Source organism: Nothoprocta perdicaria, unplaced genomic scaffold, assembly GCF_003342845.1.
Source record: "Nothoprocta perdicaria isolate Ctin4 unplaced genomic scaffold, notPer1 scaffold_228, whole genome shotgun sequence".
Classification (NCBI taxonomy): Eukaryota; Metazoa; Chordata; class Aves; order Tinamiformes; family Tinamidae; genus Nothoprocta; species Nothoprocta perdicaria.
Genome location: NW_020455450.1, coordinates 512639 through 538354, shown reverse-complemented (window position 1 = coordinate 538354; position 25716 = coordinate 512639). Strand labels below are relative to the sequence as shown.

Here is a 25716-nt window from a genome sequence, read left to right as displayed (position 1 = left end):
TTCCAGCTTTTAGAGGTACAAACAGCGGCGTCCTCAAGGCTGGGATGGCACCTGGAAAAATCCTTAAGGAGAAAGGCCTGGATCTCCACCCATACAGAGCAGTTGAAGACTTCCAAAGTGCTCCAGCACCACACGCCATTTCCAGGTCTCCTGTTTGCTATTTGTACCAAGTAATGCAATTAAATAATCCTGCAATATGGGGGGGAAAAAACCCTTTTCTGAATAAAGCACAGAGAAAAAGCCAAGGTGAGAGCTCCCCTCTGCTCTCCCACGGGACCCACGTGGATGCTCAAAGGTGATCAGCAACGTGGCTTCAGCTCAGCCCAAATCCCCGCAATTCAACAGCAATCATCACCAAAATGGACCAGAGGGGAGCTCAGGTCCTCAGCACCTTCTACAAATCATGTAAGTGCCCCACCTGTTAATGCCTTGATACAGAATCAAAATCCCAGGCACAAATTCATCTACGTTTTGCCAAATCAATCCCAGGTTCCCTGTGCAGGCCATTCTGAGCTGGCTAGTATGTTAAATAAGATTTTATCTCATCATGCAAGTCACTATTTCCCCACCATAGGTGACAGATACATTATTTCCCAAAAGCAAAAGGTGCTACAAGGCTTTGCCAGCAAGTAACAAGGTTTCTGCTCGTTGAGTGTTTAATTCTTGTATTTAAAAGCTTCGCCACCAAAAGGCTTGATACTGTATCCTGTTAGCACTTCCATATGGAAATGCTCACCTAAATCTTGGGAGTACTTGGGTAAAGGAATGGCAGATTCACCCTCGACACAGCACAGAGTGAATTCACACACACACACACACAAAATAAAATAGAGATCCTTTCCTAGCTCTTAGGTCTCAAAGACCATAAAGACAAAACTTATTGTTTTTAAATAATATGCACTGATGTTCTGGGGTGAGTTTTCAAGCAGAGTGAATGGAGGGTTAGACACATACAGTATATCTCATTGACAGTACATGGAGCTGCAGTCATCCTTGCCAATACCAAAATGCTTTAAATAACCAACCTACAAGACCCATGAAGGGGAATTACACCAGAAAAAAATTACACTGCCTTAAAAGATAAAACTTCTCTCCCCATGTCTCCTGGTCCCTAAGCATGAATTCTATACACAGACCAGGTCTACCAAAGCAGGCAACTCTTGTGGATGGCTTTCTACCTCCTGTAATAGTGGTCCACTAGTATTTTTCTTTTCCTGAGTCCAGGGCCGGTCATTTTATGAAACGGTCCACAAGAATTAGGGTGTTGTTAACATGGTATTTGGAAAAAAAAGAGTAACCAGCTCTCCATCCAGTCTTCAAGGGGAAAAAAAAACATCCAATTTGGGGTAGCAACAGAGACAACTACCCTGTGACTTGGGAGGCTTGCCCTGGAGTTGGTTTTAGACAGGTTCTCTTCAAATGCTGCATGTTCAAGCAAGTCTCCAACAGCAAAAACACAGCACAGGCTTCAGTGCCCTTTGATTGTATAACCTCCAAATCAAAAAGAGGATTATTCTCTTTCTCCTACCCTCATCTTCTCCTGACACAAGCATCATTAGAGGTCACAGCAGAAGCTGCTCTGCAGGCTATGGCAAAAAATTTCCCTGCAAATGCAGGAGGGAAAGAGACAAGAGTGGCTCCGTCCTACCATTAGGTACTCTGATTTCAATCAGCTTGTTCCAGACAACAAGGGCTTAAGACAGCCCTTCTCCTTCTTCTGAACTGCTTGGTAAGGTAGGGCCGAGCAGACAGCATGTAAACAGTTCTAGAGGATTGGAAAAATAATAATTTAATGGACTGCTTCTGCACAGCTTCACAGCTTCGATGCTCTCTCGATCCCCACAAACATACACAAGGAGTCCCCACTTGGCTGCTGCTCTTTTTCTCCGGGCAGTCTGCTCGCTACGGAGCTGGCACGTTCCCTTTCACCTCGGCTGCTGAAACAAACACACAGGAAGCAGTTCTGCCATACACCAGCAATTTACATGATGTCCTCTTGTTTAACAGCTCCTAGTGAAAATATACATAGAACATAATCTGCCAGTTAGCCTCCAACCAAGCTTTTCCCCATACCACTGAAATAAGTGTTGTACTGGAGACGCTTCCAAAAAGGAAAAATAAGGGTCAGCAGACATGCCAAAAAAATTGAAGTCCAGGGCAAGCAGAGATTCCCTTTCTCTTCTTGTCCTTTTTGTTAAAAGCTGCATAAAGTGGCATCCCAGAAGGATTTGGAGGGTGCTTCTTCATTGTCACAGGGGACTTAAACCCTCTTAAAGCATTAACAAGAGCTCCAAGATTTTAGCTGAAGGGAGCATACACGTTAAATCCCACGAGCTCCAGGACGCCCACACATCTGGGCTTTGGGGAGAGGTCAAAAAATAGGAGCAAATGACACCACAGGGTTTCTTCACTCATGTTCTGCTGAGAAAGTTCTTGGCTTAGTGATGTGCACTTCACTGCCCCCGTTCCCATTGGTGGTTGTAGTGATTATGTACTGGGTGGTTTGCTGCTGGTTACTCGTTTGAGATTCCAAGGTATCAGGGTGGCCCGACGGCTGGGAGACACCGACCTGTACCTCACCGGAGAGCGCCGAGTTTTGTTTGACATCCAGATCGGGCTGACCTTCGGATATCACATAGTGAGTCTGCACGGGGAATAATAAAAGGGAAGCAGTCATTGTGTTTCACCTCACATCTGCTATGACTCTCGTTTCACCTCCACAATCTGGACCCGTTTAGATGCACAACTCCTCTCTGTTCTCTGTGCCCTTCCCATCATCATTCTGGCATTCTTTTAACCCTCAAAGGGAAGGCTTTGAACCTGATGCATTATTTTGTGGCCACAAAAGCAAAAACACACCAACACCAAACCATAATCACACTCCTTACCTGTGTAACTGCTTTCACTTGCCCCGTGTTGACAGTCGTGACAGGAGTACCTACAGCTGTCTCTGCAATCACGTACTGGCCTTGGGGAATGGCCATCATCTGAATCTCAGATGCTAGAAAAGGGAAGTTAGAGCATCACTACCTTGAGTTATAACCTCAGAGACCACCTGGAAAGGCAACAGTGATAACGGTGCACACATTAACAAGCCCAGGACCCAAAACAAAGGCAGCTGCCAAGCAGAAATCCATGTAGTAAGAAGCCCATAGTTCTACGGGTCTCAACAGAACTATGTCAACTAACATATGCATGTGGAACTGGACCCTTCTCTGCTAAATCAGGTCTTGTTTTCCCTCAAGAAGAAATCCCCCAAACACTCTCCAGAGCTGCATGGTCACATTTCATGTCACCCTCCTCTTCTCCACAATTCAAGCATCCATCTGAATTCAAACAAGCTGCTTTCAATGCCCTTGTACCACCACTTCTTTTGGGTGTAACTATGCATCTTCCTAGACCTTTATGCATACCGAGGAAGCTTCATGAGCTCTGGAATTACTGTCCCATTTGCTAGCTGGAGAAATGGACAATATACCAATATAGAGCTCCAGGGAGAGATTCCACAGACACTTACAATAGCTCCGAAATGAATTCCATGTGCTAGGAAGATACGTGTGCTGCACTGAAGAACCCTGCTGCTGCTGCTGGAGGGCTGGATTTGGCGTGGATGCACTTGGCTGCATCTGCGAGGGGCTGAGCTCTTGCTGAGATTGCTGGGAGGAGGGACTCAAGGGCTGACCCCCAGCCTAAAAAGCCATCACAACGGCGAGGGAGGGTAAGAAAAAAACATTCAGGGTTTTACGAAACTCTACACTGTTATATTCATACCCTCTTTATCAAGGAAAAATAGGGCATTTCTTGGTATGTTAAGCCAAAGAACTGCAAAGCTCTCTGTGTAAGAGAAGAGAGTGGGGTACCTGTGCTGAAGGCTGGCTTGCCGGGGCCGGCTCCGTGACCTGGATGTGCTGCACCTGGATGGCGTGCTGGGTGTATGTCTGGGGATCGTGGAGCTGCCCGACGTCCACCGTGGAGTGCTGAGCCTGGTGCGGTGAGGTAGCCTGCAGAAATGCAAGCAGAGCTGCCTGCTTCAACACCCCAGCTTCAACACCCCACATGAAGGAACCACCCTCCTATCAGGCAGGATTCTAGAGCAATGAGCCTTACTGGGGCCACGGAGCACCACTGATCTAAATGAATTTACCCTCACTGCACTCCCGTGAGACAGAAAATTTCATTTAACAGACACAAAGTCTCTGAGATGGTGACAACTCAGTGGCTTCAATGGCACTGACTCGCCTAAGGTCATTTAAGTTGTCTGGTCTAGCAGAAGCTGGACTTGAACAGAAATACATGGAAAAACCCCTGGACCATCCTTCAAAGGCATCCTTCTATGTAATATAAACCCAAGATCCGCATATCTGAAAACAAGTCTGACAGAGATCTATAGCAAGAAAACAGTGTTTGGAGTTGTACTGATGAAAAGCATTCTGAAACAACACCTGGTCATTAGAGTAATTTAATTACAAGCCTCAGAGCCTCATAAAATTAATATGAGCTGCAGGAATCATTACTTGCACTGTTAAAGCAGCCTCCATGTTAACTAGGGTCATTGATTAGGCTATTATTAGCCAAATTTGTAAGCAAATTTGCAATGAGGAGCCAGAGAAAACACTGAAATTCAGATTCACATACAAGCATGTGACAATTTCAGGTTCATCTGAAGGATAAGAGAAATGAAGACGAGGGTGACTACTTAGGGCTACCTGAATATAATTTCCCACAGCTCCATTACTCTTGTTATGCTCTGTTTTTATATTTCAGAGATTGCCAAGTGTGACAGAGAATGAGCTTGCTAATAGACAATACAGCAGGAAAGCAAACACTTGCTGTTCTTTTAAATTTGGGTTCTGGCTCCCTGAGGACAAAGCAGCCCAAATGAGTCCTCGCAGCCAAGGAGAGGTCACCCAGTGACCCACTTTGCCACTTGCTGCAGGGCCTGTCCTGCAATGGCCTTTGCCTGAGAGCTGCTTCTGTTCTGCCCACAAAACAGTCAGCCGGTGCCCAGGCAGCATGAACTAAATCAGGGCTGTTTTAAGACAAGCTGACCAAGATTTGCAGGACCCCTATATCCAGTACAATTATCAAATCCTATGCATTATCAACCCCTTTATGTTGAAGGGCAGCCCCGAGGCAGCGCAGGCTTGATACAGGGAGGCTCAAAAGCAGGAAGCCCTGCGGTGGGTTACCCACCTGAGCCACTTGAACAACCTGCAGCTGGATGTGCTGAGGTTGCTGCAGGCCAGTTGTGGACTGGGACACGGGGATGTACTGGATGCGCTGGTAGTCCCCCTGAGGGGTTCGATAGTCCGTGGTGAGGGTCTGTGACAGCTCTGTCATCGCCTGCGTCAGTAAATCTGTTGTCTGGGAAGGGGCAGAAATGCAGGGTTAACAACATAAATAAAAAGGTTTAAATCTGTGGCTAACAGAACTTTATTATTATTTTTGCAGCCGCCCTGTCCAAAGGATTTCAGAGATCCAGCAAATGGGAGTTCGATCCAGTCCTCAAGCCACTGGCAACTATATACCAGAGAGCACCTCAGCTGAAGCATCCCAGTGAAGCATTTGTATTCCAGGTGAGGTATTTTCCTGTGTTACTTAGGTACATATGCAAATATCAGGTGGAATCACCAACACGGAGGTCTGAAGGAAGGAAAGGAAGGGAGCACAAAAGACAGACACATCCATAGAGCCCCCCAAAAGAGAAATATGTCACTCCCCACAGAACAGAAACAAAGAAGCATCAATTCAAGCACAGAAGTGATCGCAAGCAACACCCTAACACACGCTGTAACCCAACGCCTGCCACTTGCCTCCCTTTAATGTAACATCCCTTGCCTCCTTACCACAACAGTCTCTCCGGTGGTGCTGTCAGTGGTCAGAACAGCAGGAGTGGAACTGATGACAGCAGTGGCCAGCGGCGCGTGGATCGTGTTGGGCAGCTGAGCAAACTCGGGGTGCTTCTTGCGGATGTGCTGTACCATTTTGGTCTGCAGAGAGATGGAGAAGCACATTAGAGGGCCTGCAACCTTCCTGTTGGTGACCCCACTTTCCATTTGTGCTTTCAAGCATGGCATGAGCAGGCTGTGCTTGCATGAACAGCACAAAGCCAGTGCCATGACTCAAAATAAAAGAGCTTGGGGACAGAGGGATCACAACCCCACAGCAGGACGAGGCTCTACCTTGCTGCTGTACTGCTTGGAGCAGTGAGGACAGCAGACCGGCGGGGTGGCGATGGTGCCTGTGAGCTGTGTGTGGGTGCTGAGCATGGGGTCCGGCTCTCCCGGGCCCGCAGGGCGCAGCTTGCGGATGCTGGGGGGTAGCTCCGCGCCCGGGTGGTTCTTCAGGATGTGGGCTTTGCGCTTGCTGGCACTTTTGTACACCTGCAGGGTAAAGATTTAAGGTGAGAGGGTATAACAGCATCCTGGACATACAGACAGACCGAGTTCTTAAGGAGCTTCAGGACTAGGAGCGCGTCACCGTTTGCCGGATCAGAGTATTTCACATCTACCAGCTCTGAAGCCAGAAAAGAATTGAAATCTTCAGTCAGCATCCAGATATTTTAGCTTAAGTGCATTTCACCTTAATTCCTTGCAGGCAGTGCAAATGCTGGCAAGCTTCTCCAGAAGGCTACCAGCCTTGCCAGATGCTCCTGTACGCAGACAAATTGGCTGCACACACATCCAGGACTGCACTAGCCTCTGATGGGTGACTTTCTTCCATACCTTATCACAGTACTGACAGAAGTAATCTCTGTTGGGCTTGATGATAGGCAACGTGAGTTCTGGCACCTCTTCTATTTTCATGTCTGGATGTCTCTTTGATAAATGATTCACCTAACAGAAGGAAACAAAGAGCAGATCTCGCTAGCAGAGATCACAACGCTCACCAAAGTGGTAGCAAGAGATCTTAATTGCAAACATCCTTTCACAGTGGCAGGAGCAGGAGAGGCCCCTCTGAAGAAGCAGGAGGTGGCAAAAAAGAAAGATTTTGAGCACACACAGAGGCTGAGAACAGAACAAAGCAAAAACACTCTGGTCTGCTACAAAATTCTCAGTCTCTCAGCATCTGTTTGTTCCCAGCGCTGAAATTGCACCTTTAGCCCAAACAGTCTCACCGAACCGAGCAGAGAAGCCTGCAAGTGGAACCAGAAGAGGCGGCCACTCACCAGCATGCCCCTCCGGCGGAAGCCCATCATACACAGGCGACACTTGAACATGAAGCTCTCGTAGTCCGTGGACGCTATGCGAGGCTTGAAGGTCTTGGAGCGGCTGATGCGGTCGGCTTTCTTGGCCTCCCTTTCGGGGTTGTGCATCCTCTGCATGTGCTCGCGCAGCTTGTCCTTCCTCTGCAGGAAGAGAAAAGCATCAGCACCACCTTCTGCAAGCAGCAACTGCAAGGCACCTAATTCCAAGTATTCCAGTGCCCAGAACGGGTCCATTCCAACCCCTGAGGGCGTCACAGCAAAGCGAGCATGTACAAGCTGCCGCCACCCCGATTTGGTGGCCGTTTGGGAAGGACCTCGAGGCATCTCACCTTGAACTGCTTGCCACACGTGGAGCACAGGAAGTCTTTGCGGTCCGAGTGGCGCAGCATGTGGAGCCGCAGCTTGTCGGGACGGCAGAAGGCCTTGTCGCACTCGGTGCACTGGTAGATCTTCTCCGAGTGAAAGCTGCGCACGTGTTTCTTCACCTGGCAGGGGCAGAGCACAGCAGAAAGGAATTTCTTTAGAAGAAACTGTGTAGGAAAACAGGCTTGGGAATTCTGAGTGAGAAATGGTTCTGAGTTCTGCTTTGGCAGACATTTGCTCTGAATTATAGGTAGTTTATCAAAACAGTTGATATCTGAGCACAGGCTTCTACAAAATCATAACATTTTGCTACAGATCTGAATGGGCAATTTGAACATCCTTTCCAATTTATGGCTGATACAGGTCTCCAGCTTGTGACATGTCCTACTATGCAAACACATTACTGAAAAATCAATGTAACAGAGGGCTTGCAGGTGAGCCGAAAGGCAGCATTCCCAACCAGCCTTGCCCCTCACCTGGATAAAATCCGGGAAGCGCTTTTTGCACGTGGGACAGGTGAAATAGCCATCGTGGACGTGCACGACCACGTGGTCTTTGAGCAGATCCAAGCGGTCGAAGGACTCGGGGCAGAAAATGCACGAGTAGGTTTTCTGGTCCATGTGGAACTTCATGTGGCTCTCGAGGGCGCTGCTGTTGATGAAGCCCTTGTTGCAGATATCGCAGGTCAAGGGGCAGTTGCCTTCCCGCCCGTGAAACCGCAAGTGCTGATCCAGTTTGTCCTTCTCCCGGAAGGCCTTTCCACACTGCAGGCATTTGAAGGGGCGGAAGGATTTGCGGATGAAGAGATGCTGAAGAGCTGCGTTCTGAAAGACACGGCCCAAAAAACCCATTGGCCACGTGCATCCAGTCCTCCTCCAAGCATTACCAAGCTTAATCATACCAGAAAATAAACTGGAATTTCAATATATGCTCTTAAGTTGCAGATATTGGCTTTGTTTTACAGGAGGCACTGGGATATAGGGAGAAGCTCAGGGATATGCCTGCAGTTACACATCCGGTCAGGAGAAGCAAATCCAGGAGCCTCCCAATTCCTGCGTTCTGCTTTGTTAACACCATTAGCTCCCTTGCTCTTAGCATGGCATTTTGGGGCTAAAGGAAAATAAATCTTCTCTGACATAGAGACCTGAGAATAGAGCTGCAATTCCCAATTTCTCAGGACTGGCTCTCAAGTTCAGCCCCCCCCCAAAAAAGTGGGATTATTTGCTATCTATCCCATTGGAGCAGGGCTTCCCAAACTCCACCACACATCAAAATCCCTTTTTTTGCAGAGAGCCCCACAGAGACGTGCGGTGGTGGTTTAGCGTTGCCTTGAAAACCTCTGGAACCTTTTGGATTTTAGGGACAAGAGGAATAAACATGAAAACATCACAGCAGGAGCACAAAGGCAACAGGGAAGAATGTGTGAACAACAGATACAACTTTGTCTTTAAGCATCTATCAAGCACGAGGCTCTGAAAGTGAAGAGATGAATGAGAAATGTTTTTGCTAAATCAAGGGGAACTCTGATGAATTCCACTGTCGGATTGTGAATTTGATCATACACAATCCAAAATGAAACTGCTTTTCTAGATACTGCAGATTTGTAGGGATATGGCATGGGGAGCATAATGGGTTATGCAAACACTCATTTTAAAATGGAGTTTACTAGCTGCAAAGGTGCAAACAACTCATATTTGTGCATGTAGGAAAACTTGTTAACACTATGGGACTCGAACTGCACTCGAAGGAATCTGTGATACTGCCCTTTTTCTGCAAGGAACCTAAGGAATATTGACTCGTCTCCAAAATAATATCTACATTTACTGCTGCCTTCTCAGAGGTTACACTGATTACGTGCTAGTGGAGACACAGAGCAGAACATTGCTGGCACCTCTGCTTACACACGTTCAATATTGCATATTTCTCCATATGATGCAGTGAGCCCTCCAGCAAACACATTCCCCTGGTTTCCTCTCTCCTTTCCTTATGGGAATGTCTGGGCTGACATTTGCTGTGTCCCTCAAGCGGGTGCCAAACAGCTGACACGGAGAGAGCAAAGCGAGGAGCTCTAGTGCTGGAACCAGAGAACAGCTTGGGAATAGTGTGAAATGCTCTGCTGGAGATGAAGTTAGTGAACCCGAATGCTCCTTTTCACCATCTGAACTGCAGAGGGAAACCTACCCTTTCATTCCAGAGAAAAGAGAACGTGAGAGCAACTGTTTTACTATTTTAAAAACCAAGTGTGAACAGTTTCAGACAAGAGCTTCGAAGGAGGCCTCCCAGGAGCTCTTGTCATCTCCACTCTCCATGAGTGGAGGAACTGCAGCAAAAGGAGGAGATGCAGAGGGACACTCCAAGTGACAAGCTGATAGACACACGCTGTGTAAAAATTAGACAAAACCAGCACTGAAGGCAATGCTGTAACGCACCACTAGATGAGATACAGCAAAAAGAGAGGGGGGAAAAAAGCAACAAAACAAAAAAATTAACCCAAACCTACCTGCAGCTCCAGCTGAGCAGGCAGCATTGAGGGAGAGAAAAATACTTATGTTATGGAGTGTAAAACAGAAGGTTTGACTTCTCTGGGTCACTCCTAGGGCCAGTTGCTGACACTAAAGCTCACTCCTGGCTTTGGCAAAATTCCCACCAAGGGAATTTTTGCCTCCAGGAACACTAAGCAAATCTTCAAGACTACCCTATAGTTAATGGCTGCCCAAGGGGAGGGAAAGGGCAAAGATAAAAACCACAGAAAATCTTGAAGGTGCTTTGTGACCTTTCATGTTTTCTCATATAGGCAGCTGCCTAGTGAGGCTACTGTACAAGACTGGGGAAAAAAAAGTGATTTTTTGTCATTTTGGCCTCGGACCAGATTGTGCCCTTCTCACTACCGGGGTGGGCATATCTCTGTTGAAACACCAAGGACAAAACTGCTCTCTTTAAGCTCCATCTGCAGTGAATTCCACCAGCTCTGATGCTAAAAAACAAACCGATCCTCATCGGCAACCCGCATACCAGGATTCCTTCCATATTTCCCACTAGAATTAAAGCACTTCACTGTTTTAGCCATTAAAATAAGGAAACAACCTCCCCCAAACCTACAATTCAGCAAGATTTCCATATGTTTTTCCAGTTTCTCAAGGGCAGAATCCAGCAGTATAAGGAAATCACTGCTCCTAAGGAACAAAATCCTACGCGAACTACGCAGAAGCTAAAGCTACACAGATCCCAATCATAACCAAGATTTCCTATCTGCTCTTTAGAAAAGTGCCATATGGCACATTTTAGGACAAAATGTGCATTTATATCATTAATTGCATGTTATTATGAAAAGGTGCTGTCTCCAGGACCCTGCTGAACACAAGTTCAGACATATGGGGATACAAATGTGCAACTGAGGACTAAACCACCACCGCACTCCTCTGATTTGCAATCCAGATATACATTTCCAGGGAACAAGAGCTCCACAAGTAACTTACATATTTCCTTCTCTGTCTTTACAAGTGCTCCCACCAAGATAAGCTGCTGGAGTAACACTCCCAGATTTGCACATCTATTGCTGTGAAATAACAGCAAAATTTGGTTCAACGTCTTCCTCTAAGGAACAGTTACTCAACTCTGATTTCTCTTTAATCCTCTTCCTCATCCCCTAAAAACAAAGTCTCACCCCAATTGCAGCTGTTCCTTTCTATAATCAGAATTTTACACAGGGAGGAAAAAGATTTTAGGCTCACAATTACATGGCTTGAAGGATTATTTGCTTGAATCATTTCCCTCCCACACACTGTAGAGGAGGAAAAAAAGAGCTCAGAGCTCACCCAGCTGACACAAAGCTCAAGTTCAAAGCAGTTGTTGTCAGTACACAAAGTTCTTCGCCCAGATTTTCATCTCAGAGAGGCAGCTTTTCCACCTCAATCAAGGCTTTTATCATTAAATATCATCAGCATTGTCAAGTAAATAGATTCCAGTTGAGGTTGTGGCTCCTTTTTGGCAACTCTTTCCCAGGCAACAGCTTGGAGAGCCACAGATGGTGCCGTGAACAAGCCATTAGTCTGTGCCACAGTACCATGATTCAGGCGGTGCCTGAAGCACTCCTGCTTGCCAGCTCACAGGGCTTGTTTCACTCCAAAAAATCCCTGTGCTGGAATTGAACTGGCTCCAACTGGTGACCAATTCTCACTAGCAGCTCATGAACTACTGGCTCTGCCCACAAGACCCGTCTTCCTCTCGGGAGGAGGGAATTTGCTCCAAATGAGAAGCAGATTTGAACGTGGCTACTTGCAGAGAAAGGCACCAGCTGGTGCTGGCAGGTCCAGCCTTTGCTGGGTGGCAGCAAAATGAGAAGGAGAGAGAGGACACGAGCCACCATCCTCGTTGCTTACCCGGATTCGCTTTGCTCGCCTCATGTCATCTGCTGTCATGGTGCTCTGCGTGGGCACTGCGCTCTCCTCGTGCTGCGGCTGGATGGGCACCGGGTGGTTTTCCGGGTGCTGATCCAGGGCCGGCTGCGCAGCGGGTGGCCCCGGAGTCTCGTCCTGCTGCTCCAGCCCGTTCAGGGGAGGTTGTCCGGCCTCCTCAAACTGCCCCTTGCTGGAAAAATGCAGCAAGTCCTGAAATCGCAAATCATACAACCAGTGATTATTCCCCCCACCCACTGAAAAACACTCGTGTTAACTCAAGACAACAAAATTTCTACGTATTTAACCACGAGCTCGACACATGGCCCATGGTACCTCTTTTAGTGCATCCCCCTGAAAAAATCCCCCCCAGACAAAGCATTGACCCTTGCACAAAATTGCTTACAAAGCAACTAAGGAATTTAAGAGCACAAGCAAAGAAAGAGAGCGCCAAAAACGTGTCAGATCAAGGCTGCTTTCACAGGGCAAAAGCAGGTGCGGGACAAGACGACAACAGAGCTGCCAGGAGAGCAGCTGCTATAAGCGATGGACCCGTAATGGACAGAGAGGCTTGGAATGATTTACGAGCCCACGGCCCAGTGCTGGTCTAGGTGGCAGATTTCCAGGGTTTTTAGAGACAGGAATAACTGGGGAAAAAAGCAAAGCACTAAGTGTGGAAGCCAGGCAAGAGGATGACAATAGTTTCTTCCAATAAAAAGCAGAGAGAAGCTGAACAAGGTCAGTGGTGAGTGCAGAGCACCGAGTCAACGTGAGTTTGAGGGCATAAGGTCTCCCTCTCACTTAAAATGTGCTTAAAAACATAAGCAGGACTTTGGGATTTCACCGGAGTGGCTTCTTTCCATGGGACTCTCTCCCACCTGATCTCAGCAGCATCATCCCTTTAAGGTATCATAAATCATGGCATTTCTGTCCTTCCAGCATACTTGCTAACTACTAATCAAAGTGTTCCCCAACCAAGAATTATAGATAAAGCCAAAAACTTTGTGGGTTTTAATCAGAGGAGCATCTTCCACTGATGCCTAAAAAGCTTCTAGAGAGTTTAACACCCAAAATGATGTTTTTTTCCCCCCGCTTTCCCATCCTCAAATATACCTGTGTCCCTTCTTCACACTTTTCACCATTTTCACTGGTTATTTCCATGCGCATGAACTTGGGCGGGCGCCCCGGGCGTCTGCCTGGTCCAAACCTCCTCTTTCCTCGTCCACGGCCTCTGCCTCTGGCTCTATGGAAAACACAGCGCTCCAGGTTAGGGATAAAAGGGACAGAGTTGGGATCCAGGCTCTTTTTGTGTGTCCATTTAGTTGAGTGGGGCAATGGCAACTGCTAAGCAACAACGGACTGCAGTAATAAAACCTGCCAAAATTCTGCAGCAAAATTAAGGCCCTGGTTCATACACATCTACTTTGCACTCGGAGGAATACATAGGCCAAGTTAAGCTTTTGGTACCTGCTGAAGAAGTCCAGCTTCTCATCGTGGGAGTTGAGGTGCTGCTGGAGCTGCTCCGAGCTCATGAAGCGCCGATTGCACTCGTAACACGGCCAGTTCTTCTCTTGCTCTCTGAGGACTGTTCAATTGGAAACGTCAACAACAGTATTTCAGCCACCAACTCAACTCTTTTGTTTTATTTCCAGGCCTTTCTGTCCTCTGTGGGCCATATTTCTGCCTTGAAGGTTAGACTGACTGCAGAATACCCAGCACACATGCAATTTAGCTTGGCTTTTATCCTCTCTCTACACTGTGATATGACTAGGACTGATTGCAGAGAGCCAGAAAGGGCACTGGGGGAGATTTGCATGGATTATTCCCTCTGCTTTAAACATTTGGCTGCAAAAATCTTCCCCGAGTCGTATGAACACCCACAGGATCACATCTCTGATGCGACTTAGGTGATGTTAACAGAAATGCCTCCACCTCAAGCAGTTACACACAGATTTGTCACACATGGACTCAATATTGGGAGCACGGAAATACACCTCTTCCCAGGAGCAATACTTAAAGGTTAAATTACTGCTAGTGTGAAGAGCGTTAGCAGAGAGCGCCCAGTGATGTCCTTTAACCAAACAGAAACTAGAAGCACTATGTACCCCAAATTAAAGAATAACATCAAAACTCCACATTGCTACTATTACCTTGGGAGGAAATAAAACACACACACACAAAGAGAAAAAGCCAAATTACCCTTCCTTTCCTCTTCAGATATGTCATGGATCTTCTGGTTCACAAACTCTGCGTAAGAGGCAGCATACCACACCTGCAGCAGGCATGAGATACACAGTATTTTCTTAAATAGGAGCAGAACTGAGAGAAATTCATCGAAAATGTTGTGTTTTGTCTTTTTCCTCCCTTATTGACAGTGCTTGCCTCAATCCCTAACTAATCCATTGCTCTTTTCACCCTCAATAATAAAGCCTCCTGAAATCAAGATGCTAAGGAATAAACCAGCTTTGATTCGAAAGCAGAAACATTTAATTTTAAGGTATAGCTCTCCCATAAGAGTGCTCATCTCACAGTGCTTCAAACAGAAATAAGATTAATCTTTTGAAACTTGGACAAAGGATGGTAAAGGATGGATGCCTGCAAAGTACTGTGATGTGCTAGGGTGCCATGAGAAATAGGGAAAAAATCCTTAATTTGAGGGATTTGCCTTTTCTTCGCTGCTCTAAGTAAACAACAGAACCCCAAAATCAGACGTTCACATTTAATTGCATTCTTGCCTCATTTTTGATCCCATCTTGCTTGGGAAGGCTCCCATAGGAAAGACACCGCCACAAGGAGGCTGGAACAGATCTTCAGCATGAAAAACCTGAGTGAGTTTAAACATGGATTGACCACAGCTGTTTTCACAGCAGTGGTGAGTGCCATTTGTGCCCTGCTTCAAAGCCTCACACAGGGACATGTTATTTTAGAGGCATCTGCCTAACCAAAGAGGGAATCCTGGAGCTTGTCCTGCAATGCAAAAGCTCCCACTGCTTAAATTCACTAATCCACCCGCCTCAATCTTCCATAAAATTTGTATGAATGCCCTATGTCGAATTGAAGTGGAAAATCCATTACCGAGCCTGGGTAATTCACTTCCAATTATCCAACTAATTTTACCCCAAAAGGCACCGCTAACACAGGAAGCAAGAAAAATGGTGCCTCCACAGGCAGGTCTGCACAGATTGAATTAAGGTCTGCTTTCAAATTGATTTAAAAAACAGTTGAAAAATGATGTTTGGATACAATTAGAAGGGATTAACCAGATTTCTAGTGATTAGCTTAAGCTACCTCAGGACCAGTTTCAGAGAAGGCCAAAAAATCAAACCTGCTCTTAAAAATCAGGGACAAGGGTTTAAGTCAGGCTTTTTTTCCTGGTTTAAAAAGGATGATTCAGGGAAGAACAAACTATTTACTGATATCTAAGACCAGGTTACCCTCAGTTTCCAAAACGATGCTCCAAACGAAGGCCATCCTACTTGGAGTTCCAAGTAATCAAAACACTCTTAGAGAAGACAATAAATAACTCCCAGGGAAGTCACAATATTTGTTGTCATTTCCCACAGGCTGCAAATGTCCCAGGAGCAGAAAATGCAGGTAAAGAGGGACACTCCAGACACTCAAGGCACCAGAAACCACATCAAGGGCACGCAGCCCTATCAGGAAAGGGCACTCAGAACTAAAGACAAGATTGCTGCAATAAAAATGAGATTGCATCTGCAAATCGTGTGCTGTAAAGCATGGCAGGGACAGACAAAACATTTACATACTCTTTTTTTTTAAACTTCCTCATGCAAGATCTGAACCAAAGCTCATTTAAATCCTGCAAGTCAGTGGCTGACGTGTGATTTCGGTGACATTTGGTTCAGGCCATCGTAAGCTTGATTAAAGAGGGGAAAAACGAGTCATGAAATGTAATTTCCTACTACCTTGAGCTCCTGCTTGGGCTCCACATTTTTGATGGTCGTGTAATAAATATGGTGGCCGTACTGATAGGCCACCAGGTTCTGCTCCAGGTGGTTCTGAGCCGGGCGCACAAACATCATCCAGTTGCAGAGAGCCTCGCTGGAAAGTTCAAACCACAGGTCTTCCTGCAAGTCTCTGTCTTTTCTGTCACCCTTATCAAGAGACACCTGTAGTAAAATCCAGTTTTATATAAGTCATATAAGCTCATATATGTCCCAGGAGCTCACCAGGTTGACTTTACAAAGGCATAGCTGATGTTTTCTCTTTGCTAACAGGGATTCAGAAGGCGGCAGCATTCTTGAAATACTTAAAAACTCAAAATAAAGGACCCACTACCAATCAGACAAGTAAATGGATTCCAGCTAATCAAATCCATCTTGCCTCATGCAAACAGCCTTGGTGGGGTGGCCTCTCCCCGCTGCATCCCGGGGGAGGAAGGAGGGAAAGCGGAAGAAGGAGAAATATTTTTAGCTTAAGGCACAGCATGACACAACTTTATGGCTGCAAAACATCCTGAGATGGAGCAGCTATTTTCATGTCCAGATGCCACTGCAACCCATGTGAGAGTGATTCACTGCATTCAATAGTGAGTGCCATACATCACACCACCAGAAAGCCACAATAGTCACTGTGACTGTGTCACCCTGAAGAGCACCAGTAGCTCTAGATATCACATCAAAGCCAGCTAGGAATTGCTGAGGACCAGTGGAAGTAACAGAAGGTCCTCCAGCGAAACAGCTGGCACAGCAACAGATTCAAAGCTACGGAAATCCAAGATGAGGCATCAATTCCTCCCTTTTCCTCCCAAGGGCACAAACCTTCAAATGGATGTAGCAGTCTTTGAGCTCCGTTTGCCTGACCAGGGGTCCTTCCACGGGTCCAAACTGCGTGCGCTTGGGGATGCGCCTTTTGGAGAAGACACCTCCCAGGAACCTGTCTATGTAGAGCACCAGGGGCAGGCTGGCTCTCGCCCTCGTCAGCACAGGCCGGTTTGGGATGGGATGCAGAGGGCCGTGCTTGGGACACACGGACGGATGCGCATTATTGCACTCCTCACACCCTACATCATAAAAGCAGAGAGAAAGGACACTTATCAGGCAGATATTCAAGCACCAGGGCAGAAAAGACAGTTTAACACCATCATCTTCCTCTCAACACCTTGGGTTCAGCAGTAGGAATGTTTACTCCAATAGCCTTTAAAACATTAGAGAGGGCAGCCCTCTGCAAAGGAAGGAATAAAGCTGCTTGGAGACTCTGCCTAAGAGAGAATCCTGCTTTTTGGGTGAAGCAGCCCAAGAGGAGTCTATGTTTCTGGGAATAATTCAGGAAAGTGGTTATTAATGCTAAAACCTGAATCATCTTTAACTCCCTTTACTAAAAGGAGTAAGGGGAAAGGGAAAAAGAAGGGCAAGAGACCGCTAATCCACTGTGCCCTTCTTCATATGCTCACAGAGATCATTGGGATCAAAAGGCCGAGGTGGATCCGGATCCCACTCATCCATGTCAGTGTCTTCCCCCTCTTCATCCTCGTCTTCATCTTCGTCGTCTTCCTCTTTCGTTTCCATCCTTCCCATCTGATTCTGCAAAGGTGCTAAAGGGTCCGAACCATCCACTGCCTCCATAGGAGGTAACACCTGGTTATGCACCGGTAGTGATGCCTGAGGACAAAAAAAAAACGACCAAGGTTGATTCCCCATTTGCAAGGTAAAATAAAATCACACTCTCACAAAGACAAGCAATGAAAGCTCTCGCTAGGCTATTCTTTATTTCCTCTGGTAATGGAAAGAAGGGCAAGGGGAACTGTATGATAAATGACTGCAGAGGGACGTTTTGCACATCTGCTGCTCTGAACAGCTCTGTGTCACAGCCCACTCTGAACTGAAACCAGGGGAGCTCTGCAATAAATGCTGGTGGAAATGATCCAGAGCCTAAAAGCTGTATTTTCAGGAGAAGTGCAAGAACTCTGCATTTTTACATATGATCTTTGGTCTCCTGCTGTACTATCACATGAAAACAACCCCCGGAGCAGAGGTGTGGAGATCAATATGGGAGGAGTAACACCAGTATTAGATCTGAATTGCAAGACATGAAGGACCTCTGCTAATTCAAATGAACATTTCCCTTCACTTTCACTCACAGGTTTCTCAGCAAGAGCTACCATATAGAATAAAGCTGCCTTAAGAGGACGGCAAAGGGACACGGAGGATATTGGCCCTACGTGACAGTCAAGGTAGGATTTTCCAGCCTGAAAGGGGTATTTTAAAGTGGTTGATATAGAATCTATAGAATAGCCTGCTCTGTACATTAGCTACACAAGCCCTCCTAAAAACCCCACACACCCCACAAGGAGCCTATGAACCAGGTAGGTTGAAGGCAACAACCCTACGCTCCAACTTCCTTGCTTTGCCTCCCATCTCCCTCAGCCACATTTTATCCCAAGACACCGGAGCAAGGAAACCAGAGCCATGGAAAAAACAAAAGGGTGCCTGGCAACTTACTCTATCTGCTTGTGGCCCCTGCTCCAGGGCCATTTGCTGGGGGGATTGGGCAACGTTGCTGAGCACGGGCAGGGTGCTGGGGTTCATGCTCTGGGCAGCAGCAGGCAAGAGCACCGTTACCTAAAATTACAGGCACTCGTTTTAGCACTGCGGCATTCCCGTCCATCACTCACATACGGGCAGGGCCCTGCATGCAAAGCTCCCTGGAAGCCTCTAGCAGGCCCCAAACTGGGGGTTTTAAGGGTGTTTCTAATAGGGAGGGTGGACTCAGAGATCAAACCTGCAGATCCAAACACATCCCAGGCTGGGAATAAGCATTTGGGACAAGTGGAAAGGCTTCAAAGCCCAGCCCAGCCTTTGCAGCTTATGAATCTCCTATCCCCCCTTTTTAATTTTAAGCTCCAATCCAGCCTGGAAACTGCACTAGAAACAAGTGAGGAGCTCTTAGTAAAGCTACTGAATTGAGGACTTCATTTTTTTTCCTCCAAATTTTCCTCCTCCTTTTTTCTTTTTTTCCTTTAGGAGAGAGGAAATAAATAAAAACACTATGAGGTATCTCCTCCCTTTTCTTCTGTTCTTCCTTCTCAACCAGACCAAGATTCATCATAGAAACCAAAGGTATATTAGCTTGGTTGGAAAATCAAGCCCTCCAAAACAAGAGGATTCCAACAATTATTTTTCCCCCGTGTTATTTGGCTACATTGTACATTTTGGCTTCCCTTTTCCTACTCATTTCCTTGTGTAGTGACATTAATATTAATGCATACTACTACACCCATTAATTTGCTGTTCCCATCTATTCAGCAATCAACCAAAGCAAAATTCAGCTGCCAGGAATTACCCTTGCTGCCTTTTGAGTTCAGTTTATCTATCCCGGGATCAGTACTGATATCCCACATGCTTTTTCATCCTTCTCTGTACTTAACATTATAAGGGCTCTAGTTTGTGCCTCTGCTTTTGGACTAAAAGGAAAGCCCCTTTAGAGAGAGTTTAAGAAGCAGAGAATAAAGAAGAGCAGTGAAAGGTGCTGCCAAGCAGGTAGAAGGGAGAAATTCTGGATTTGGGGTGGGTAACAAGGGCACAGCCCTGATTCAGGGTGGGTGAGAGATGGCGCTGAGAGCCAACACCAGTCAGGACACGAGAGTGGAGTAACTCAGTCCGGTCCTCCAAAAACCTGGCCAGGATCCTGTAAGCTCAAAAGGCAGACAGGAAAACCCGAAAGACCAGCAGAGAGCTGGGATTTTGAATTCCCTTTCAATCCCCTCAACATTTATTTTGAAAGACACATAGTTATGCCCTTGATATTGAACACATGAGTAACAACTCCCCAGCGTTGTTGCCATGTCAGCACATCGTGTGCACTGCATATACAACCACTCAGTTAATTGGATTGCATATTTATCAATAACACTTGTTAGAAAGCAGGGTTCAAAACACCTAAGTGGCATTGCTTGGCTTTTTTATAAAAGCAACTTGATCTAGAAATATAAAAATACATACTCTGAATGTATTTGGAGATTTGGACTTTTTAAGAGACAACTGTACTGTCAGTCAAATTGTTTCCTGCTTGTGGCTCAACAGTTTGGAAAGTCTCCTTTTTCTAGCAGGTAAAAATCTTACGGTTAATGTATATTTATCCTTTCATTCCTCTTCAAGCATTCCAAAAAATAAGCATTTTAGTAACGACCTGGATCTAAAATATCAAACAAAAAGCCTGGCGAAGTTGGGCCAAAATCCATAGCTGGACAACTGCAATCCCAGTCCTTCCAGAAGGACTTCCAAATAAGGTTAGTCTCATTGGCTTATTAAGTCTTTTAAAGGGATGCTGTGGACAGATTTAAAATCTGGGACAGGAAAATAGGATTTTGGTTGCATATCAACTTAACAGTTTAGAGAGGCCGAGTTAGCTGTCACTCATGCACAAGATAGCCAAGATAACACTGGCTCACTAAGGTAAGCTCTTTGCTCATCATCACTGGAGTGACAATCAAGGATTGTCATTTGACAAATTCACAAGTGGCTTCTCTGTCCCTGCCACCAAAACAAGGTCCCCTGACCTTCTGTGCATGTTCCCTTGCAGTTTCAGGGCCAGGGAAACAAGGTCTCTTACCTGCTGGGTGGTAGCATCTTGCTGGACGTAAGCCACTTGGGACGGATCTGTAAACAGAGTCTAGACAAAGTGAAAAAGGCTCATCAAACCAGGGAAAAAGGCTCAAACCAGGGAAAAAGGCTCATCAAACCAGGGGGAAAAAAGGTCTTTATCACAAGCACATACAGAGGCTGGGAAGAACAAGACTCCACGTCTTTCGGACAAGAAAAAATAATAAAAATAATAAAGGCTACAACATAAGAATTTCTTTTGTGGGCTTGCTAGGAACTGCACCACAGAGACCACGGCACATGAGGCACTGCTAGGGTGGCTTCAAGTGTCACGGACACGCACCTTGTAGCACTACTCATTTGTCACATCACCAAAGAGACTATAAAACTTTCCTGACAATCTGCCTTTTCCTCACTCTTATCTACCCACGCAGAGGTATGGATGCATACTATTTAACAGCCTAAACACAAGCTGTCAGAGAAAAGCTATTTGATATTTAATTATTATATAATTACTCAGAGGAAAAAAAGAATCTAGACCTATGAAATCAACCTTTTCTGACTGCAAAATTAGATTAAATATGCTGTGATTCTCTGAAAAAAACAGATTTATTGTTACTGTTAATTATGAGAAGAGCACTATGCACAACAAGGACTCTTCCAAAAAAACATGGGTCTTTCTTATGACCATTGAGGTCTGAATCAGCTTTGTACCAAACACAGCAGAGGCAGGACTTCCAGAGAGATTATCAGCGTTTCTAAAAACACCTTTGATCCGATTACAACCTCACCCTCCTCCAACAAAATAACCAGCATTTCATCTTTTCTAAGCCCAGCATCCTTTGATTGCCACATTTGCACATCAGACTGGAAGGAGCAGCGTGAAGTCCCTTGTCACGCACGGGCAGATCAAGGCATTGCAAACGCGGCCGCCAGCCCTTGGCCATTTGGGGAGCTGGCTGGAGCTTGGAACAAGCTCATTTCCCTTTTGGAGGTGCCAGGAAGGGGTGGGCTCGGAACCACACATGCCTGCGTAGCTTCCACGGGGTGGATGTAAACCAGCGTGTGCTCCGAGGTGTCCACGGAGGTGTAGGAGGTGCCATCTGCTGTGTAGACCACTTGCTGCGAGGGACGGTCCTGGTCGTCGCTGTACACGATCTGGGCCACTGTCCCCCCCTCAGGGACAAAGTGCACCTGGAAGAACAGATCCTGCACTCACATTTCTACACATGCAAACCACAGGCTGCAGAAGCATCTTGGGAGCAGGGAATAACATATGTCCCAACTACCTACTGTTTAGGATACAACACAAATCCCACAGCACAAATGATGCTCAAAATGTCCTCTAAATGATGCCAGACAAAAACCACAACCAGTTCCTCCCTTTTCCTCTGCATTTTAACTCAAGACCTGGCTGCCACAAATAGCACCTCCTAAAGGTGCCTGGATTAAGTTCCTCACCACAGCTGCAGGCCCAACTGCATGCGAGAAGATGGAGAGCTTTGGAAGGCACTAGTCACCTGAGCAGAATTCTGCTCCTGCTCAGCAGAGTCAGCCCACACCTGAGGACTTTCCTCTTTGGAGTCCATCTCCTCTCTGCTGTGGTGCTCCATGAGAGGCCTCTATGGGAGGAATGTTTGCCTGAAGAGATTCATCTGTTCACGGTGCTTCTACTTGCAGAAGACAAAGTGGTCTTCAGGAACATGGCTATAAAGAAAGAAGAGACCAAGATATTAAAGCAGAGAACAGCACAAGCAGCTTTGGTTGCAATTAAAAGGGGATGTATAGTGCTATCACCAGCTACTTCCCCCCACAAAAAAATCAAACAGCTTTATTTCTACAAGCAGCTTTGGTCTTGCATCAAGCTGCAGCCTTAGTTGATATTCAGCTGCCGTTTCAGGAGATGACTTTTAGCAAAAGAACAATGAAACTTAAAACTCTAATTGCTGCAAGCCTGAAGATCCTGACAAATTGCTTCCACGCTAGGTTTTATTCACCTCTTGCAATTTTATTGGAGCCCCTCAATCTGCCACAGGGAATCTCAGAAGTGTAATTTACAGCTCTGGTGATTGGTTTAGTCAGTGGTTCAGCACCTTCCCAATCCTTCGTCTCTAATGTCACATTAAATCACAGGCCCAGGAATTAGCATGAGGCTGAGCCCATTTCATTTTTCAGCTAGTCCAATTAACTTGATTTTATACCGAGTGCCTCCCCAGTCCGTGCACCAGCAAGAAAGCAGCAGGCTCCTTGCTGACGCTTTCTTTCATTTGCATTTTAAATGCAAATTATTTTAGCCATAATTTATTCCCATAAACGCTAGCAGTTGGCTTGTCACCGACAAGCTAAAAAAAGATAAGAAAGAAGCCGGCACTTTCTGCCTTCTGCTAATTTCACCAGCAGCAAATGAGCTTTGCAGACCTGAGCACTGACTGTACCACAGGTCTGAGCCAGAACTTATAAATCACTAGTACGGAGACGTCTCCGGATAATGTCACTGATCTGAGCAGTGGGAAAAACTCATGTTACTTTCACATATATTAAGGAAAACTTTGGGAAAGTTATTTCTGGTAGTTCTGCCTTTCTCACGCTGACCAACATACTATGTATGTAGCACATGATGTCCTGAAAAGGGGTGACTGACGAGAGGTGCAATGATTGCTCTGCCTTCACATTAAACTCTCAGCAGTAGATTTGGGGGTAAAGGAAGAAAAATGCTATTTCAATAGTTCTTGATAGCTATTATACATGCTCTCTGTTATGTATGCACTCTGTTATTTATCTCTTTACAGCTACATTCTCTATAGCTATTACTATACATCACTACTACAGTAACTCCAAAGTGCAGGAGAGAAGAGGGAAAAATTTACAATGTTGTATCTTTCTGCAGCATTTTAGCTAGAGGATCTCATTAATGAGGAGAAAGGACCACGTTATGGACTGATAAAACACCTCAGTGCTTCAGCATCATGCTCTCCAGGTGTCGAAAACTAGGGTCTATGGCAAACATAGGCTGCAATATATACATATATAACCTGCATACCATATATAGTACCTTTCATCCAGCTAGCTTAAAGCCACTTCTTATAGCCTCAAGGATTAATTCAGGCATTTCCTCATATCTGATCTTGCAGAAAACTAACTGCCCATCTTATTTGCCCCTGTTGTCGCTATTATCCAAGAACCCATTCAGGTAATTAGGATACAAAAGCCAGTAGTTTAATCCATTAACCCAGACCTAATTGCTTAGAACAATGAAAACAAATGCTAGAGGTTGCAATGATTGGGGGGGGTTAATATAACCACCCTGTTAGTACAAAACTCAATTACTGGCTGATTTAATTGCATAGGAGAATGGCACCGTTATGGCCAACTCCACACAGTGCCACAGGTAGCAGGATTTTGGACTGACTTTCCCAACAAGCAGCTATTTGTTGGTGGTCTGAGGATGCTGACTCATCTCAGCAGGAATAATCCTGATTCCTTGAGGAGGAAGGAGACTAAAGAGGCCTTCAAGAGATTCAGAGGAAGGGTATGGAGCTCCTGGAGGTCTCAGCATCCCCAAAATCCAGCTGCCTGCCTCAGCAGATGCTGCTCTGCAGGCGAGTCAAACTCCTGGAGCCAAAACGGGTTCCTTATTCCCACAGTTCACATTGACCTTCCTCTCCTTAACGTGCTCTGGGGACCTGCTGGTGTCCAAGACCTATGGCCTTCCTTTGCAGTTCCTGCCTTTTACATGTGATCCCAAAATCTTCTCTGCTGCGGCCATCAGTGTCTGCAGAGCTTTTGTGTGTCACGGTCTGAACTACTCATTTTGGAAATCTCCCTTGGAAAACCCTTTAATCACTCTGACTCCTGGGGGCAGAGCTGGGGTGCGAGCACATGGGGCTTGAAGGAAAGACCTCAAGTAAGAGCAGAGCCAGTGTTGGTTTTCCCTCGGTAGGCAAGGATTTGAGATGATGCTGCAGCCCAGCAAAACCACACAGTGCTTCACTGAAAAACTGAGCTCGGGAAATTCAGAAAGAGGCAATACCCAAAAAAGATCAAAAAGCAAGCAGCTAAAGAGACCAAAACTCCGGGGACTTCATCTGTAGCAACCTCTCCTAGTCTAATTAAGGACATTCTGCTGAGAAAGCACCACCCGGGGCCTGTCAAACATCCACTCTTTGCCCTTCTAAGATGAGAAGAGAATTTGAAGCAAGGGCCACTCCCCTGCCAGGGAGCCATAAAGCCACTGCAGCATCTCAAACGAGAGCCCACTTTACAATAATGGTGCATAAAAACAGCTTAATGTGATTTATTCCCTGGTGTAAAAGGGCCTTGCCTATAGATGGGGGTTCCCTGCAGCAATAAGAGCTGCCATTATTAGCTTAATCCTTTAAGCACCGAGCTCACTGTCCACCCTTTTGCAGCAGGAGCCATATGCAAGGACAGCAAGACCGCTGCAAAAAGAGCTTTTATGACTACGGGTCTTCCTGCAGCTTTTAACACTGATTTATTATGCTCCGGAGGAGCAGCGCACATGTGTCTGCAAAAGCCATATCCCACACTTAAGTTAATTACCTCGGCTTGCCTAGAAGGCAGGGCAGCCGCATTTCCTGCGAGCCCCTGGCAAGGATTCGCCTTCGGAGCAGCGAGGAGGCCGCGTTTGTAACCCCGCTGCCTCCCGAGTCACAGCGCTGTCTTTTCCTCCGCGTCCACGTTCATCAAAAGCAGTTATTGCTTCAAGGAACTGCAGCTCCCGGGCGTTTCGGCTGAACGGTTGTAATAAATGCCCACAATATTTACGCTTTCGTGGCGAGTCGGAGATGGGAAGCACACGTAGGACAGCAAAGACTATTTCCACAATAGGAAACATGAGTGCAATTTATTTAATCACATAATGAACAGAATAACTCGGCCAAACTCACTCTTACTCAAATTGCCTACAAGGAATCCATCTTTCTACGTCCTTATATCGCGTTCATCATCAAAGCAATAAAGAGCTGGAATACACCTCTTAGACCTCCAAGGCCCATCGTGTGCTACTGTGTCCAACCCATCATATAACCTATCGATTATGCCTATAGAAGCACGATGAGGCAGAAAATAGGGAAAACAAGCATATTTTCAGAGCCTAACATGAACAAAAAGGGAAAGTCAAGGTCTTTATCAACTCAAGTGTTGCACCGCTGTATGTAAAGTTCTCAAGAAT

The 25716-nt window shown here is 46.1% G+C and overlaps 1 protein-coding gene across 1 annotated transcript; it reads right to left on the bottom strand.

The window, feature by feature from the left end:
- Positions 1 to 306: 306 nt before the first annotated feature.
- Positions 307 to 25716, bottom strand: PRDM10 (PR/SET domain 10). Its single transcript, XM_026039306.1, has 23 exons — positions 25086 to 25716; positions 22046 to 22232; positions 21555 to 21719; positions 20536 to 20595; positions 18426 to 18545; positions 17378 to 17585; positions 16746 to 16987; positions 15891 to 16094; positions 14164 to 14236; positions 13432 to 13549; positions 13078 to 13207; positions 11950 to 12177; positions 8047 to 8394; positions 7537 to 7692; positions 7169 to 7348; positions 6726 to 6836; positions 6183 to 6383; positions 5847 to 5990; positions 5194 to 5364; positions 3861 to 4001; positions 3518 to 3689; positions 2889 to 3001; positions 307 to 2644 (listed from the first exon to the last, which is right to left on the bottom strand). Exons 2-23 carry the CDS (start codon positions 22136 to 22138, stop codon positions 2408 to 2410), a joined length of 3615 nt encoding a protein of 1204 aa, XP_025895091.1. The 5' UTR covers positions 22139 to 22232; positions 25086 to 25716; the 3' UTR covers positions 307 to 2407.